Source organism: Mixophyes fleayi, chromosome 2 (assembly GCF_038048845.1).
Source record: "Mixophyes fleayi isolate aMixFle1 chromosome 2, aMixFle1.hap1, whole genome shotgun sequence".
Lineage (NCBI taxonomy): Eukaryota > Metazoa > Chordata > Amphibia > Anura > Limnodynastidae > Mixophyes > Mixophyes fleayi.
In genome coordinates, this window is record NC_134403.1 from 8,241,248 (window position 1) to 8,258,038 (window position 16,791).

At 41.7% G+C, this 16,791-nt stretch overlaps 1 protein-coding gene across 6 annotated transcripts in view; it reads right to left on the bottom strand.

The window, feature by feature from the left end:
- Positions 1-2,166: 2,166 nt before the first annotated feature.
- Positions 2,167-16,791, bottom strand: part of LOC142140662 (NACHT, LRR and PYD domains-containing protein 3-like) — a 141,818-nt gene continuing 127,193 nt past the window's right edge. For 5 of the 6 annotated variants that reach the window (XM_075198421.1, XM_075198418.1, XM_075198417.1 and 2 more), the window contains 2 exons: positions 4,854-5,024; positions 2,167-4,214 (listed from right to left, as the gene is read on the bottom strand). In XM_075198421.1, the coding sequence (XP_075054522.1) occupies positions 4,052-4,214; positions 4,854-5,024 (334 nt within the window). In that variant the 3' untranslated portion in view covers positions 2,167-4,051. The remainder of the gene's footprint in view (positions 4,215-4,853; positions 5,025-16,791) is intronic. The other variant, XM_075198420.1, reaches the window with a different exon arrangement.

A 16,791-nucleotide genomic window follows, 5' to 3' on the forward strand; every position in this document is an offset into this window, starting at 1 on the left:
ATTATGTAGGGAAAGGGGAGCAGGTTAAACCAATAATAACATGAAGAGATCATTAACTAGGGAGCAATGTCACAGACCTGTGAAAGGCTTTATTATAAAAACACAAAGGTATAAAAATCTGTGTAAGCTCATACAGGAGACATCTGATCAGAAATGTACCTCTCTCATTACATCCATGTCACCAGGGGAGAAGAGGCGCTCGCTGTGTACGTCATACTGATGGTCTCCACCTCATAGCTCTTGTGGGTCTGAGGTTTAATTGTAGCTGATAATGGTGGATGAGGAGATTTCCCAGCCTGAGCTATATCTGTTCTTGTTACTATAAGAATGTGCCCAGTAACATATCTGTCATGATATAATACTTGTGGGGGAGATGATGGCACAGAGCAGACTCTGCTATAACAGGTAATACAGCGTATGTGACCGGCTCCGTCACTGTGACCACCATTCTGCACAAGGGTCTTTATACCGGGCAGGATCAAAAATATGACAAATCCCCTCATTGCAGTTATACTTATACTTAGATACATTGGGTACAATCCTAAGGGTCCTATCTGTGTTTCATACAGCAATTGGGTGATAGATCTGACAATGAGAAGGGTCTTTACTTGGTTCAGGGATTATAATAATTGGAGCTTCCAACATGTCAGGGGTAAGTAGCCTTTATCAGAACATGTAAACAGAATAAAAGTTGGTTGAAAATCCATCGGGCTCTCAGGGGTTTTATCTTTGGGAAGATATCTAATAACTGCATCAAATTCACTTTCTGTCCAAGGTCATCAGACTGTATAACGTAGAGTAATGTGCGTAAGCATATTGGCTCTATCTCTAATAAGTTAGATATTTGGGGTCCTTTATCATTGCTTAGCCCCTGAATCCTATTCCTGGCCAGTTGGCCTCTGACGGCCTTTACCGTGCCATAGCCGGCTGAGGGTCTCCTGAACCTGTAGTATGGCAGAGAGTACAGTTGTCCCATGAGAGCACTTAGTTCCAGCGTTCTAGACTCTAAAAAACAAGTCTTATTCTTCATTTCCAATGTAACAATCCTATTCTCCAGCTCCTTCTGTCTCTACATAGTAGCTTGTGTAATACTGACAGCAGCATGAACTCCCCTAACAACAGCTTTAAGAGTAGTGAAAGTGTGGAGGTATCTTCAGTACAGTTAGTAGGAAGAGGAGGTCTAACAAGGAGGGCAAGTCAGACTTCAGTGTTAGGTAAGAGATAATACCAGTGACATGGCCTAGGTGTAGCTTTAACAGAGGAACTCTCCCAAATCATCAGTACGGGTGCATGCTCTAAGTTATGGGGAATATCTTGTTTTTAGAAAATAGTCAGAGGAACCAACTGTCAATCAGTATTAAATTAATACGTGGGTAAGTATTGCAGCCCAATATATAGTCCTATATGTATAGTCCTCTCTACCAGATGTATTGCCCTCCAAGCATCATAAAGGTTATATTCTGCCACTAAATTTCTGAGTCATATGGACTGATTGCCCATTTTATCCAGATACCATTCAGATAAATAAAGTTAATTTTTTAAAGGATCTGGGGGGAAGATTAAAATCAGTTAAAATAAGAACCTTGTCTAAAAATTTACTTAAACAATGGTAATTGAATCAGGACAGTATCTTGTGCAGAGACTGTCCTACAACATCTCTACTGGGATTACACATCCGACATTTCTATCTGTGTGTTCCCGGGTGAGGGTAAGGACGACACTGTGAGGAGCGCGCTCCAAGCGGATGTTTACTATAAAGAGTTACACCCAATTTAAGCATCAATCTCGCATCCTCTGTCACACAGGTAATTGGATTTGCTGAATCACCCCCAAACAGTCCTCTCACTCCTATATACACCTATGATCTGTCATCACCTATTGAATAAGGGCAATAAATCCCCAATATACTGTCACACAAATGTACCTGCGGCTACACAGGGGTTATCAGTGCACACACCAGCAATCAAAGGGTCAACACGTTAAAACTCTGTTACACAAATGTACACGCTGACACACACTGTGCTGCTTGAAACAAGCGAGTTAAGATTTCCTAAACCAGCTTTCAAAGGGTTAAACCTGGTCAAACAATATTCTTAATTAAAGGCTAATGGATTCCTTAGAGTATCAAAGACACAATTTATTACATTTTAGATTTAATAGGCAAAGGTACAGTGCATTTGGATATAATAAAAAAAGAATCAATGACGTTAAAAAAAATAAATGCAAAACAGTTGTAAAAGAAACAGGATAAAATTACAGAGAATAAACACTTACATATCATGATCTGTATGCCTGGGTCAAAGAAGAATTAAATGGACAATTCTTCAATTAGATTGAGTCCCCAAGAGCTGACCCTCTGCCCTGTCATACAGTACTTAAGCAGGTTTCACTTGGAGGGCATTCAGGGGGGCAGTATATTTACTAATGTGGGGATGAAAATATCCCATGGGTGTCAAATATAGTTTGTCCAAAAATAGTCCAAAATCTTTTACCTTCTATAACTTTTCTCAGACATATAACATAACCTCCATTCCATTTACATATCAAATATGATGGAATTATAACATCATTCTGAAAGATATGCGACTACTGTGGTTTCTGTACATTGATTATATATACTTCACACACATTGTGCGTTATCTGCCCCTAAGTACAAAGTGACATACTGATTACTCCCAACATGAAATATGAAGAAATGTTCTTTGAAGTTAGTATTTTGTATATACACACATAGGTAGCAGGTGTTCTTCGTATTAGTGTAAACGTTTATCTGGCTACCCTGCATATGGTTTTCTCTGGCTTGTTAATTAAATAACCTTTCCAAGCTAATCTTTCCTAACTTGGAGCAGACTGTCTAATTAAGATCTTTTACGAGTAGGTAGAACATGGATGATCAGGGCAGTGATCTGCATATGTTACGTCAGATTCATGAAAGCATCTATCTGCTCTCTGATGAGATCAACCTAATACCTCCCACTGGGCTGACTGGGCAAACGTTATACAACACTTATGTCTGAGGGGAAATCATCTACATTCATATCTATTAATGTAATATTATATTTGGGCCCCACCCTGACAGACACCTAACATTAATCCGGAGGGTGACTTCATTACGCTTTGATGGACCACTGGGCAGGAAACACTGGGAAGTGATTATCATACATGTTTGGTTCGGAGTCAGGGAGGAAAGTACATCTCCTGTATAGCGACTACAGCAGCGTTATTCTGGGGAGGACTTTAGGACCAATCTCTGTATATTTGGGGACATAAGTCCCTGGACATTTATATACAGGAGACAGATATTACTGTATCCCGGGGGGCTACTACAAGCCATATTGTGACTGTACAGCTGCTATGTTATCCTTACACAGAGCATGGGATCTCCCAGCTGAATCCCAATGTAAAGCCTCTGGTGTAACAACTGGTAAATGGGAATAAACACATTATATGTCTGACCTGAGGACAGGTGAAGGAAGGGGCAGGAGAACCGGGGAGAGGGGTAACCAGGGGAAAGTGAAATAGACCCTGTCACAGCCAGCACTCACTGTAAGTATAACATTCCCTTTATTACAGGACACAGCAGGGAGCCTGGATAGGGCGAATGGACGGGTGATATGACAGCAATGTAAGATTAACCCCTGCTTTACTTGTACACATGGAGCTCAGAAATTACACACAGCTCATTCCTGGTGGTAAATTTATCAAGCTTCAGGTTTGGAAAGTTGCCTATAGCAACCAATAAGATTCTAGTTATCACTTATGTTGTACATTCTACAAAATTACAACTAGAATCTGATCGGTTGCTATAGGCAACATCTCCACTTTTTCAGACCCGCAGCTTGATAAATTTACCCCCTGATCACGTCCTCATCACGACAGACAAAGGGGGAGGTAACAATAAGTGGGAGGGGAGAGAACCTGCTTATATACCCAGTCAGTATAACATTCACATTAAATCCACAACCGTATATATAGGTACAACAGACACACGTTCAGTGCAAATATAAATACACTTTTGAATGCAACATTTATCAGATGCAACTCAATTATCTTACACCAGAAGCTGCAGAGGCGGCCTCACATCCTCCAGAAGTTTTATTCTAGAGTCCTCTAGATTGTTATATAACAGGACCAGTCTGATCAGAGACCGGGGTGTAATAAGAACAGAGCGGAGATCATCATAGCAGGATGAGGTCAGATGACAGCCACATAACCTGATGAAAGATGAGGTATCTGGATTAGTAATTTCTTATTATTTCCAGCCTCACACTCAGCATGAAGTCATAACTGAAAGAATAAACTGTGTAATGTAGATACAATTGTTGGTGTATATTGCAGCTATTAGGATGTAGGTGTCACTGATAATGTTGTTACTGATGTACTGAGTATAGATGAGGGTAGATGGATGTGTAGCCGGATAACGTCTCCTTAGAGTATTGATCAGTAAAAGATCATGTGACCTCAGAATGACTTTCCATGTACTGCAGGCACTTTTATTATCAGTTACTTTAGGATGACATAAATCATATATCTAACTAAGACAGAGGTTATTTACATGAATCAATTCAGAGCTTAGAGAAATATCATGAATTATTATTAAAATGCCTAATGAGAGAGTAAGCTGTCCACGATCTATAATACATCTAGTAATATTAATAACTAATGCAAAATACTCATTCGTAAAAAACAAAAAGCTAATAAATAATTGGTTGTTACTTAAGAAATAGAAAAAGAGTATGTTAAATATATACATAAAAGGATATGACAGTAGATAATGTTTCTTTGATTTTGCCTTGTGTGGTCTATGTCTTGTACTGAGAGGACAGATATATAAATACTAAGACAGTTCTTACATAAGATATTGTAGGATACAGTCTGGATGTCTTAGTCCCTCGCACAGAAGTTTTATTCCAGATTCCTGCAGATCGTTCCCTGACAGGTCCAGTCTGATCAGAGACCGGGGTGTAATAAGAACAGAGCGGAGATCATCACAGCAGGATGAGGTCAGATCACAGTGCTGTAACCTGATGACAGATGAGGTATCTGGATTAGTAATTTCTTATCATTTCCAGCCTCACACTCAGCATGAAGTAATAACTGAAAGAATAAACTGTATAAATGTAGATACAATTGTTGGTGTATATTGCAGCTATTAGGATGTAGGTGTCACTGATAATGTTGTTGTTGAGTAACTGAGTATGGATGAGGGTAGGTGGATGTGTAGTCGGATAACATCTCCTTAGAGTATTGATCAGTAAAAGATCATGTAACCTCAGCGTACCTCAGAAAACAGGATTTTTGTACTCACGTTACATCCATATCTCCAATATTATATAGGGGACACTGCTTTACCATAAGAATATAGGCAGTAGCGGAGTTGGGCACTTAGAAGTGAATTAAAACATAAATGAAGGACTCCTCCTCTATATGCCCCTCACCTGCTGACAATCAACAGTTTATAACTAACAAAGCCCAGAGAATGCACAACATATAATAACAATAACAAGAAATAACAGAACTAAGGGGGTTCGCAGTGTCCCCCAGTTGACATCAGAGAGATGGATTTAATGTAAAATCCTGTTGTCTCCTACATATCATCTGGGGTCCCTGCTGGGGACCCCAGATTATGGGGATGTTCCGTGGGGATGTTCCAAAGATGCCACTAAGGGAGGGTACGCTCAGACACAGCTGAGCACAAAACTTTCCTACCAAAACTATCATCCCTGGAAGCAAATAGATAATCGTATGGACGGAGGACCGGATTGCTGCCAGACACACTAGCTCCGCTGAAGCCATGTGTCACATCAGCCAAGATGTACTTAAAGATCTGGTCAAATCAGCAGAAATATTACCTGGCACAGGTTACCTGCACAGACGTCTTTTTTATCCATCTGGCAATGGTCTGCTTAGTTGCTGGCCAACCCCTCTTCATTCAGGACATAGAAACATAGAATTTGACGGCAGATAAAAAACACTGGGCCCATCTATAATGCACATTTTTTAACCTATGAAAACCTCAAACCTTATTTAATGCTTTGCAAGAATATTCTTATGTCTATCTCAAGCATGTTTAAATTGGTCTACAGTATTAGCCTCTACCAACTCTGATGGAAGGCTATTCCACTTAATCACTACCCTTTCGGCTGGACCAGGAGAGAATCTGTCTTCTGAACACCAGCAGTTCAAGATAATATATCTTCAGTGATCTGACTACATCCAGCAGAATTATGATTATCCCTAGAACCTTTTTGTCATGAAAAATAAGAGAAGATTTACATGACAGAGCCCCCAGCTCTGAAACCCTTCTTGCTGAAGGTATGGCAAGAAGATGAACTGTTTTCCATGTAAGAAATTTAAATTTGACTAAATCGAAAGACACAAAAGGATATTTGTGTAGAACCTTCAAATCCAGATTAGGGTCCAAGGTCTGCACCTCTGGAATATTAGAGAGCTTCTTCTGAAAAAATATAGACAGAGCAGACACCTGGGAGTAAATGTATGAACCTACGAATCCTGCAATTCGCAGGAAATCGGCGACATTGCAGGGAAAATTTAAAGCGGCGATGGCTTGCAGAAATCAGAGGGTCATACATTTTCTCCCTGGACTCTTAGAGAACCTAATCTTAGTGCACAATCAAAACCATCCTGAAAAAAAGAAAGACGACGGGACAGACTGAAGTCTGGACTCCTCTATGTTTACACCAGTGTAAATAGATCTTCCAAACTCTATGATACTTTAAAAGCAGAAGAAGGTTTCCTAGCTCTTAACGTAGTCTGGATCACCTTTTCGGAGAACCCCTCCCTTGACCCTTAGAATCTCGGCTTCAATAGTCATGCCGTCGAACTGAGATGAGCTAAATCATAGCATAAAAACGACCCCTGAGAGAGAAGATCCTCTCTTAGTGGAAGTCGCCATCCTGGCTCAGCTGACTTCCTTAGGATGTCTACATACCAAGTTCTTTTTGGCCAGTCTTGTGCTACCAAGATCACCTGATCCCTTTCCTCCCTGGCCTTCCTGAGAACACAAGGCTACATGGTTATTGGGGAAAGACATATATTAGATGGAAATCCCAAGACACTGTCACAGCATCCACCTGGATCGCCTGAGGGTCCCAGGTCCTCGAACAAAATTTCTCTGTTTTGTGATTGAAGTGTGCGGCCATCATATCTACCTCTAGTCGTCCCCATCTTTTCACGATCAGATCGAAAACATCTGGATGGAGAGACCATTCTCCTGGGAGGACCTCCCCATTCTCGATTCCTGAGATGCAGACTATGGATATTACCAGAACATGACGTTCAGCCCAAGCCAGAATCCTGGCTAACTCCCTCATCACTAGGGGGCTCCTGTTACTCCCCTGATGGTTTACATATGCCACATCCATGTCACTATCCAATTGGATGAGAAAAGGCCTGCTTATCAGAAGAGGATGAGCCTGAAGCAAGGCATTCCTTCTAGACCTGAGCTCTAATACATTTAAAGGAAGCTCGGACTCCTTCCTGGACCAAAGACCGTGTAGCAACAGATGAAGCGCCACACTGACCCAACCCTGACAACTTGCATCTGTTGTTACAATGGAACAGTCCCAAGCACAAAAAGGACGCCCCCTACTCAGGTGATTTCCCCTGAGCCACCAAAAAAAGGACAGACGATACTGTGGCAACAGTCGGATAAGCTGGCTTTCTAGATGCAGGTTGGATCTGGATCACTTCATTAGCAGATCGTTCTGAAAATTCTAGAAGGCAGATGAGCATACTGTCTTTGTGTAGTCATGGAGCGCAGGCTGTAGGGGGGTGTCGTAGTGTGGTTTTGCATCTGTTCTTGTATTTTGATTGTTGTGGTGGGTTTGTGGTTCATGGAGGCAAGGGTATTCCTCAGGTGTGTAGGTAGAGGGTAAATAGGTAAAGAAGTGAAAGATGGGAATGATGGGTGGTCGAGGTAGGTAGTCAGGTTATGTGGAGAAGGGGTGTTATCAGGGAGTTTTGGGTAAGAGGAAGCTGTGGAATTGCTGTTGTAGGGGATGTGGGGGTGTATGATGAATATGGGCAGAATGGGTGTGTGTGTGTGTGTTTTATGGCAGAAAGGTATGGTGAGAGTGGTGTTATTGAGCAGGTAGTGGAAATGGAGAATAGGTGAGTGAGGTAGGTGTAGATGGTGATGATGGGTGCGAATAGGAGTAGGAAAATGAGGGGGAAGGGAGGAGTGAGGGGTGGTCAAGGGATTACACCTATAAAAATAGGAGAAATAACCAAAATATAGGATAAATCAGAATAAGGTGTGAAGCTGTGATAGTCTGGATAGGAGATTGCATGACCAATGTATAGTACAAAAGTATGAATATACTCAAATTAAGTACTAGGCAGAAAATAAAAGGATAAAAAAATAAGAAATAAAACATAAATAAAAAAAGAAAAGAAAGAATTAGCGAGTAAAATTGGGAGCAAGAGACATAATACAAAATGGTAACAAAAAAAATGGTATAAAGATATAAGCAAACGGTTTTCCGTAATGCAGGTAGGGCTCAAACACGTTTCACCACGTGTAGTAGCTTCTCCAGTGGGTTCTGCGTGCAGAGTGGTCAGCCATCTTGAGACGTCATCTATTTAAATGTTCGGGTTGATTTTGGCGCCAAAAATGAAAAATGTTTGAATTTCATTGGTTGGTCTGATGGATGGTGATATAGTGTAATGTCCAAGGTTTTAGGGTCTAAAACCCTACTACATACCTCAATCCCTCAAGCACAGCCACCACAACACCGCATAAACCACCTCCAAATCATAAAGACAAAGAATATCCAAACTCCCTCCATAAAACAGACAGGCATATTTAACCTTAGCACCAAAACTCTAAACACACCCGAAGTAAACCTACTCAAAGAAGGCCTAAGTTTTGCACCCACAATCTATACCTTGAGTTTTGATGCCTTTATTGACACCAGCAAATTTTGCAGGAAACTCACTCCCAGTCACACAACACAAACATACCAAACTCAAACCGATCTCCAAACATAAAGGCAATCCCATCCCTGGAAAGCTGGTAAACAAGATTTCGAGAAAACATTTATCAAAAAACTACCCAATTCAAAGTCTAACCTAACAAAAGATGAAATCAAAGCTTTAAAACTCCTCCTAAAAGGAGGGCGTGTCCTGGATGCCATTGTACCTAGATGTGTTTCACGTGAGCTCCGTGCACAACTTCTCCTTATTTGCTGATTTAGGCCCCTCACAACCTGCTTGTGACCACCGACGGTTCGGGGTAGTGACCGGGACCACCTGTACCCACGGTCAGCTCTGTTTTGCCCCATCTGTAGAGAGCTGACTCTCCTTTTGATCTTGGGCCTGTTTTCCCGCCAAATCTCGGGGAGAAATCCCGTCGCTGCGGCACCCGAACATCGGGTTTCTAAGGGAGTAATAGTGTCCAGAGCCCACACCTCTACCTGGGACAAAGCCTCTCTTGTGGGCTATATCCTCCTCGGAGATCCCTCTCTCCCCTGCGGGAGCTGAAGCACTTTCCCCCGTCGTCGGCAGTCCCAACATAACATAGAAGAAAAGGACTCTGATAGCGGGGACACCGTCTGTTTCCGCCCGCGGTGAGGGACTTCGGCTGTCGGCGATCTCGGAGTTTCTTCTCTGCCCTGGATCTCTGCTTTGGCTGCACTGAACGCTGCTGTCTCTGCTGAACCCAGCCCCATCGTCGCAGTGTATCTCCGTCTGTCCATAGCCTCTCTCTGCTAAAAGGATCCTCTGGAGCCCATTGCCTCCCTTCAGAGCAGCATACACCCGATCTCTGCCCGGGACTTCCTCGGACTCTCATAAATCCAACGACTCTACTGGGATATCTGTTCACCAATAGATTTTGCTGTGACATCGATTGATAGTGAGAATCCCTCATTATTGAGCTTTTTGCAGCTGCTGCCGGCATCAGATCTAACAGATTGCACAGATCAGATTGCTTCGCTTTCTATAAGGAACTTTGCTGCCACCCTGTGGCCATTTATTGAATTTACTTCTTTCTAATATTACCCTTTCTGCTGATTTAATAGTTGTTCTTTGTAGCACTTAGATGTGTTGAACCACACTCCCACACTCGGGCGCCTGAGAGGCCGGGATGACCTGATAAGTGTACTCTCTCACTCGCTATCTATGTGATCAGTTCCCCTTCTATACCCTACCCCTCTCCCCTTTCATCTATTCCATCGCTCTGGTAGAGGAATTTCAGGAGAGATAATATAAAAAACAAATAATTAAAAAAAAACAAAAAAAAAAAATTCCCTCCCCCCCAAAAAAACCCAAAAAATTATAGCAGATATAAAAAAAAGAAAAAACACACTCAAGATGTCTACTAAAAACAAAAGACATACCACAGGAAGGACAGCTCCCCTCTTTACTGCTGCCTCTAAGAAAGTGACGGCTTCTTCGCCTCCAGCAGATCAATATCGTCCCAGCTCCCTGCCAGATTTGGACTTAGATTCCACAGTTCATGCAGCTATTACTAACCTAGCGAACGATATAAAACTTACTTTCCAACAGGAACTTAAGTTATTGTCAAATTAAAAATAGAAATAGCAGCCCTCGGCAATAGAACGGATACTCTTGAATCGAAAACTGATGACATTTGTCGTGCTCAGACGACTTTTGAACGTGAATTAGCCTTGCTTCGCACTGAGATGGATTCTGTGAAAGAGAAACAAGAAGACCAAGAGAACAGTTCACGGCGAAATAATTTGAAGATTCGTCATGTACCAGAATCTGTAACAAACTTATCCCTGCCTGATTTCCTCTTCAAACACCTACTTCCAGACAGAAAAAATTCTGATGGATCGTGCACACCGAGCTCTTCGAGCCAAACCAGCTATCGATCAAAGACAGCGAGACATTATAGTCCGCCTTCATGATTATCAAACGAAAGAAAAATGACTTAATGCAACTAGACTCACAGATTTGATTGACTTTCAAGAAATGCAGCTTCAGATATTCCAAGATTTGGCACCCTCTACTATCCAGAAACGTAGAGATCTTCAACTGGTTACAAGAATACTACGTCAACACAATTTCCGGTATAGATGGGGACTTCCATTCCAATTACAAGTATTTGCTGGGAACTCCGTCCTATATGCCAAATCGCTTGACCAAGGACAAGACATCCTCTCCAAGCTTGAAATTCTTCCGGATTAAACCTCATCCACAGCAGACGATAATTCCTCAAGACCTGCAAAAGATTTAGCATCGCCTCCTGACTGGACAACGGTGAATCGTCGATCAACAAGACCTTCCACTGATCCAGGCTGAGTGGTAACCCACAAAAGTTCATTACATTTTTCAAACTTTTTCTTGGACTTAAGTCTAACACCTAACACTTATTTGCCTTGTGACCACCATAGGCACCTAATAACCAAACTGCCTTTTGTCATGTGCTCTTAGTATTTCTCTGCTTTTATATTATATCCCCTTACGGAAGTTTAAATGTAAACAAGTCTCGGGATGTCTGACAGTCTTATTAGAGACTAGGTCAGATGTCACCTGTTAATTATGATGTTGTTACAAACTCAATGTTACATAAATGTTCATATTGTTTAGTCTAATTTCTCCTCTCACTCCCCCCCCTTCCAGCTCTACCTTCCTGATTCTCCCTTCTTCCCATCCCTCTCCTGCACAACCGTTCTTCCCTTACTTCTCTCCTCCTACTCCGCACTTCTCCCCTTTGTCCTCTTCCCACCCCCAACCTTTACCACTCCTCCCTCCTTTCTACTACTTTCGCCCCCTCTCCCCTTTTTCCCACCATTTCTTCCTCTGGTCACTTATCCACTCCAACTTTGCTCAGAATACTCCAATCTCTCATACTAGATAATTATACCTGGCCCCTTTTGCGGCCTATCAATATCTCACTACAATAACCACCCCCCAGAAGCACCCTTACTTGTATTACAATGTTTTTTCTTCACTGTTTGATAATTTCATTGATGGTCCTACATGGGGCTCTCCTCTCTGAGGGTATCAGCCTAATTAGGCCTCTTTCTCTTTCTTCTTTCTACCTTTCTCTTACCTGTGGCACCCCACCCCTCCCCCCATCCTTACCCCAAGGTTCCAGATGGACCGAAGATTTATTTTCTTTTTTATTCACTCGTGTAATTTTTTAATAAAATTATGTAGGAATTACGCTTCCTCTTGCACCCATGGCGCTTAAGGAACTCTCGATTAATGTTAACGGTCTGAACTCACCTTCTAAACATGCGGTGGTCCTGGGAGCCTGCAGGAGAGAGAGAGCCGATATAGTCTTCCTTCAAGAGAGCCACCCCATGGGACAACACACTCGTCTACAAAGTAAGCTTTATGCCCAAATGTTATTTGCCTCTGCGGACTGCAAGAAGCGTGGGGTGGCAATTTTAATACACAATAGGGTTCCTTTTCTCCTAACTAAATCACATTCAAACCCGGACGGTCGGTATCTGATTGGCAAATTTCGGTCTGAGCAGATTACACTAATTTCTCTGTACGCACCAAATCAGGGTCAGGGTTCCTTTTTTTCTGAAGTATTTAGTCGTGTTGGGGACTTCAATACCAATTTACATCCAACACTAGACAATTCCTTTGGCCCCTCCAACCAAAAGCCTTCTCCAACTTCCTTAAGAGACTCCCAATCCTTGCTCTCATGTGTACACAATGTAGCTCTACATGTCACTTGGCGTCTTAAAAATGCGGACACGAAAGACTTCACACATTATTCAGCCCCTCATGGAAGCTATTCTCGCATAGAGATGATTTTTGTTTCCCATTACCTCACTCATGCGATATTAGATGCAGGAATTACCCCTCCCAGCAAGACAGATCACGCAGAAGTAGATATCACTCTTGACTTGATAAAATTAGCTCCACGACCTCGTCGATGGCGCCTAGATGACTCATTGTTGTTGTCTCACTCTGTCTGCCAAGAGATTAAGGAAGCAATTAAAGAATACTTTGAACTGAATACCTCAGAAGAGATCGCCCCAGGAATTATTTGGGAAGCTCATAAGGCTACCATCCGAGGCAAAATGATAAGCAAGACTTCCGCAGCTAAAAAATTGGCTTCGCACGAAATAATTTCCCTAGAAATTTTTTTTTTGCCTCACTGCTTACCCAGCATAAACTACACCCATCTACGACTCTAACACAAATTTCTGAAGTCAGAGGCCAACTGAATACAATCCTCTCCTGCAGAGCTGCAAATACACTTAAAAAATTAAATCAGCAATACTATGATAAAACTGATTCTATACTCGCTAACAAACTTTGACAGAGGAAAGCTAAAGGACTGGTTACAAAACGTAAAAAAACATCTAACTCTCAGATGGTGTATGACCCTGTGCAAATCGCCCAAGAATTTCACGATTATTATAAAGCACTGTACAATCTCCCCGGGGCCCCATCCTCTGTCGATTCTCTTGACGAGAAGATCACATCCTTTATATCATCTCTTTCATTGCCGCATCTCTCAGATGATGACATCGCCTGCTTAAACGCTGATATCACTCAGATAGAAACAGGCTCGGTGATTAAGATGGTGAAATCATCTTCTATCCCGGGCCCTGACGGATTCACCCCACAGTATTACAAAAAATTTGCCCCTCACATGACAGACTTTTATAATAAAGTTTTAACAGGTTCCCCCTTTAACAAGGAGACGACATTGGCCACCATCGTTGTTATTCCAAAACCAGGGAAAGACCCTAGCTCGTGTTTCAGCTATAGACCAATATCACTACTGAATGTATATCTTAAGATATATGCCAAAATTTTAGATAATCGGTTGAATGTCCTCCTTCCTTCCCTGATCTACCCGGATCAGGTCGGGTTTATACCAGGCCGCCAAGCTATAGGTAACACTAGATGCGCTATTGACCTCGTACACTCTATTAATGCCACTAAACATTCATCACTGATTATGGCGCTTGATGCTGAAAAAGCATTTGACCGAATTTCTTGGTCCTTTATGTCTAGGATCTTGAGATCAATGGGCTTCTCTGGTAAATTTTTAGATGGCTAACTAGCACTATAAAAATGACCCAGGGCAATGGTGGTGGCCAATGGGGTCTCATCCTTCCCCTTTTCAATCTCCAATGGGACAAAGCAAGGTTGCCCCCTCTCTCACCTTTAATATTTGCCCTTCTAATTGAACCATGAGCTGCAAAGATTCGAGCTAATAAGGCTATTCATGGAATTAAAACAGGGAAATCGGAACACAAAATATCACTGTACGCTGACGATGTTCTCCTGACTCTCTCGGACCCAGCAGTCTCTCTACCCCCCCTCATTGCAGATATCAACACCTACAGCACCATCTCAGGATACAAAATAAGTCCCCACAAAACAGAAATTTTTGATTTCTTTCTAACAGATAAAACTAGATCTTCCCTCTCTCAGCAGTTCCCCTTCAAATGGCATCAAAAAAAGATTAAATATTTAGGCATTCACATCACTAAGCAATACAATCAACTTTTTCAAGCTAATTACCCAAAATTACTCTCCCAGATTAAATCTGATCTTGAAACTTGGAACCAACATTTTATTTCATGGATAGGTTGCATCAGTTCAATCAAAATGAACATCTTGCCTAGATTGCTATATCTCTATCAAGCCTTAATATCACGCATTCCCCCATGTTTTTAAATTTTTACAGCACTACACATTTATATGGGGCAAAAAACGCCCAAGAGTCGGCCTTCTCGTCCTGCAGAGGTCGGCACGGGGTGGCGGCTTAGGTGTACCCAATTTTAGGCATTATTACTTAGCGGCGCAACTTGCCCAATGTGTGTCATTGAACTCTCCTAGTTCCTCCAGGGTCTGGGTCTCAATCGAAACAGAAAGCTTGGGTATCTCTTCCGCATCCTCTCTCCTGTGGCTCCCTCGTTCGAGTCGTTCACAATCCATTTCTCAACACCCAATTGTAGCCCACTCGTAATCTCTTTGGGATCCAGCAAATGTGAAATTTAATCTTGCTCCTACCCCCAGCCCGGTCATTCCACTCTTTGATAACCCCAAATTTCCACCAGGGTGTATAACTTCATCTTTTGAACACTAGAAATGGAAAGACATACGCTACCTCAACGATATCAGCAAAGACTTCATTTCCCTCTTTTGATGACTTAAAAACAAAACGTAATACTCCCAATGCATATTTTTTCTAATACCTGAAATTAAGAAATTTTCATTCTACCAATAAATTAATTTTAGGTTGTAGGCTGTTGAACTTTTTTGACTCGCTTTCGCTCCAGCGGTCTTCTACCAAAGGTCTCATTTCCTTATTATATTGGGAACTTGGAGTCCCTTATTTAGACGACCAAGGTTCTCATGAGAGGGCTTGGGAAAGAGACCTGGGGGAAACACTAGAAAATGAAGACTGAGAGGAAATTAGAACTAACACAACCTCCAGTTCAATCTGTGTTAAATTGAAAGAAAATGCTTATAAACTTTTTTATTGTTGGTATTTGGTTCCAACCAATCTACAAAAAAAAAAATCTTCCCATATTCATCTACCACATGTTGGAGAAGTTGTGGCGCAGAAGGGTCCTTCCTCCATATCTGGTGGCAATGTCCCAGACTTACTCCCTTTTGGATGGAATTTAGGGAGTTTGCCTCACAGCTACTGCAACTTGACATACCATTTTCTCCCATGTTTTTCCTTCTCCCTCTCTGGATTTCATCGGCCACCAAACATCAAATGAAAATGTTTCGTCACGTAATCTCTGCTGCCCTATACCAAATTGCTACGGACTGGAAGCAGCCAAATGCACCAACTCTACAGACGATTATCGGCAGGGTTTGGTACGTTTATCAAATGGAATGCATGACATGCATAATCCGTAATACTTCTAAGTCATTCATTAAGGTTTAGACGCCGTGGACCTCATACTTCCAAATCCAAACCCTTTTTGTCATGTGATTCAACAGCATCACTCCATCTGGATCCTTCTCACCTCTTTGTCTGTTTTACCCAGTTTGTTTATTAGTTTATTACGTTTGTCCCCAATTGTAAAGCGCTACGGAATATGTTGGCGCTATATAAATAAATGATGATGATGATATTCCCTTCCCTATTCCATCATTCCCATCTCTTTTTCTTTTTCCATATTCTACTACACTCCTTCTTCTCTCTTACTCTTAGGCAGTCTGCCACGCCACCTCCCCTCCTTACTCTTGTCTCTCTTACTTCTCTTTCTAAAGTTGTTGTTTTCCTTGGAAAATCGGGTCAATGTCCTTACTAATACTCTTACTAATACTCTTTTCCAATAAGGCACTGTATGTTTAAAGCATATGTATTCTTCAGATGTTTATAACATAGTGCTGTACAGAATGTTACTTTTGGTTGACCCTTGCAAAAATAAAATCTTTAAAAAAAAAACAACTCCTCTAAAAAGACACAGACATCATTATCAAACCAGCAGACAAAGGAGGGGGATAGTAATTATGGACACAGACAATACATAAAAGAGGGTATAAGACTACTCTCCGACCCCCTCACCTATCAATGACTAACCAACGACCCCACCAATAAATTCATCTCAGAACTAGAGACTATTATAAATGAAGGATACACAGACCACATCTTCAACTAGCACAAAATGCAATTCCTGCTTACAAAACAACCCCAAATCCCCACATTCTACTTCCTACCCAAAATACACAAATCCAGTACCAACCCCCCAGGCAGACCCATAGTATCAGGAATAAATTCCATAACACAAAGCCTATCCCAATAAACAGACACATTCCTACAACCCTATGTCACTAAGACCACATCATTCCTCAGGGATA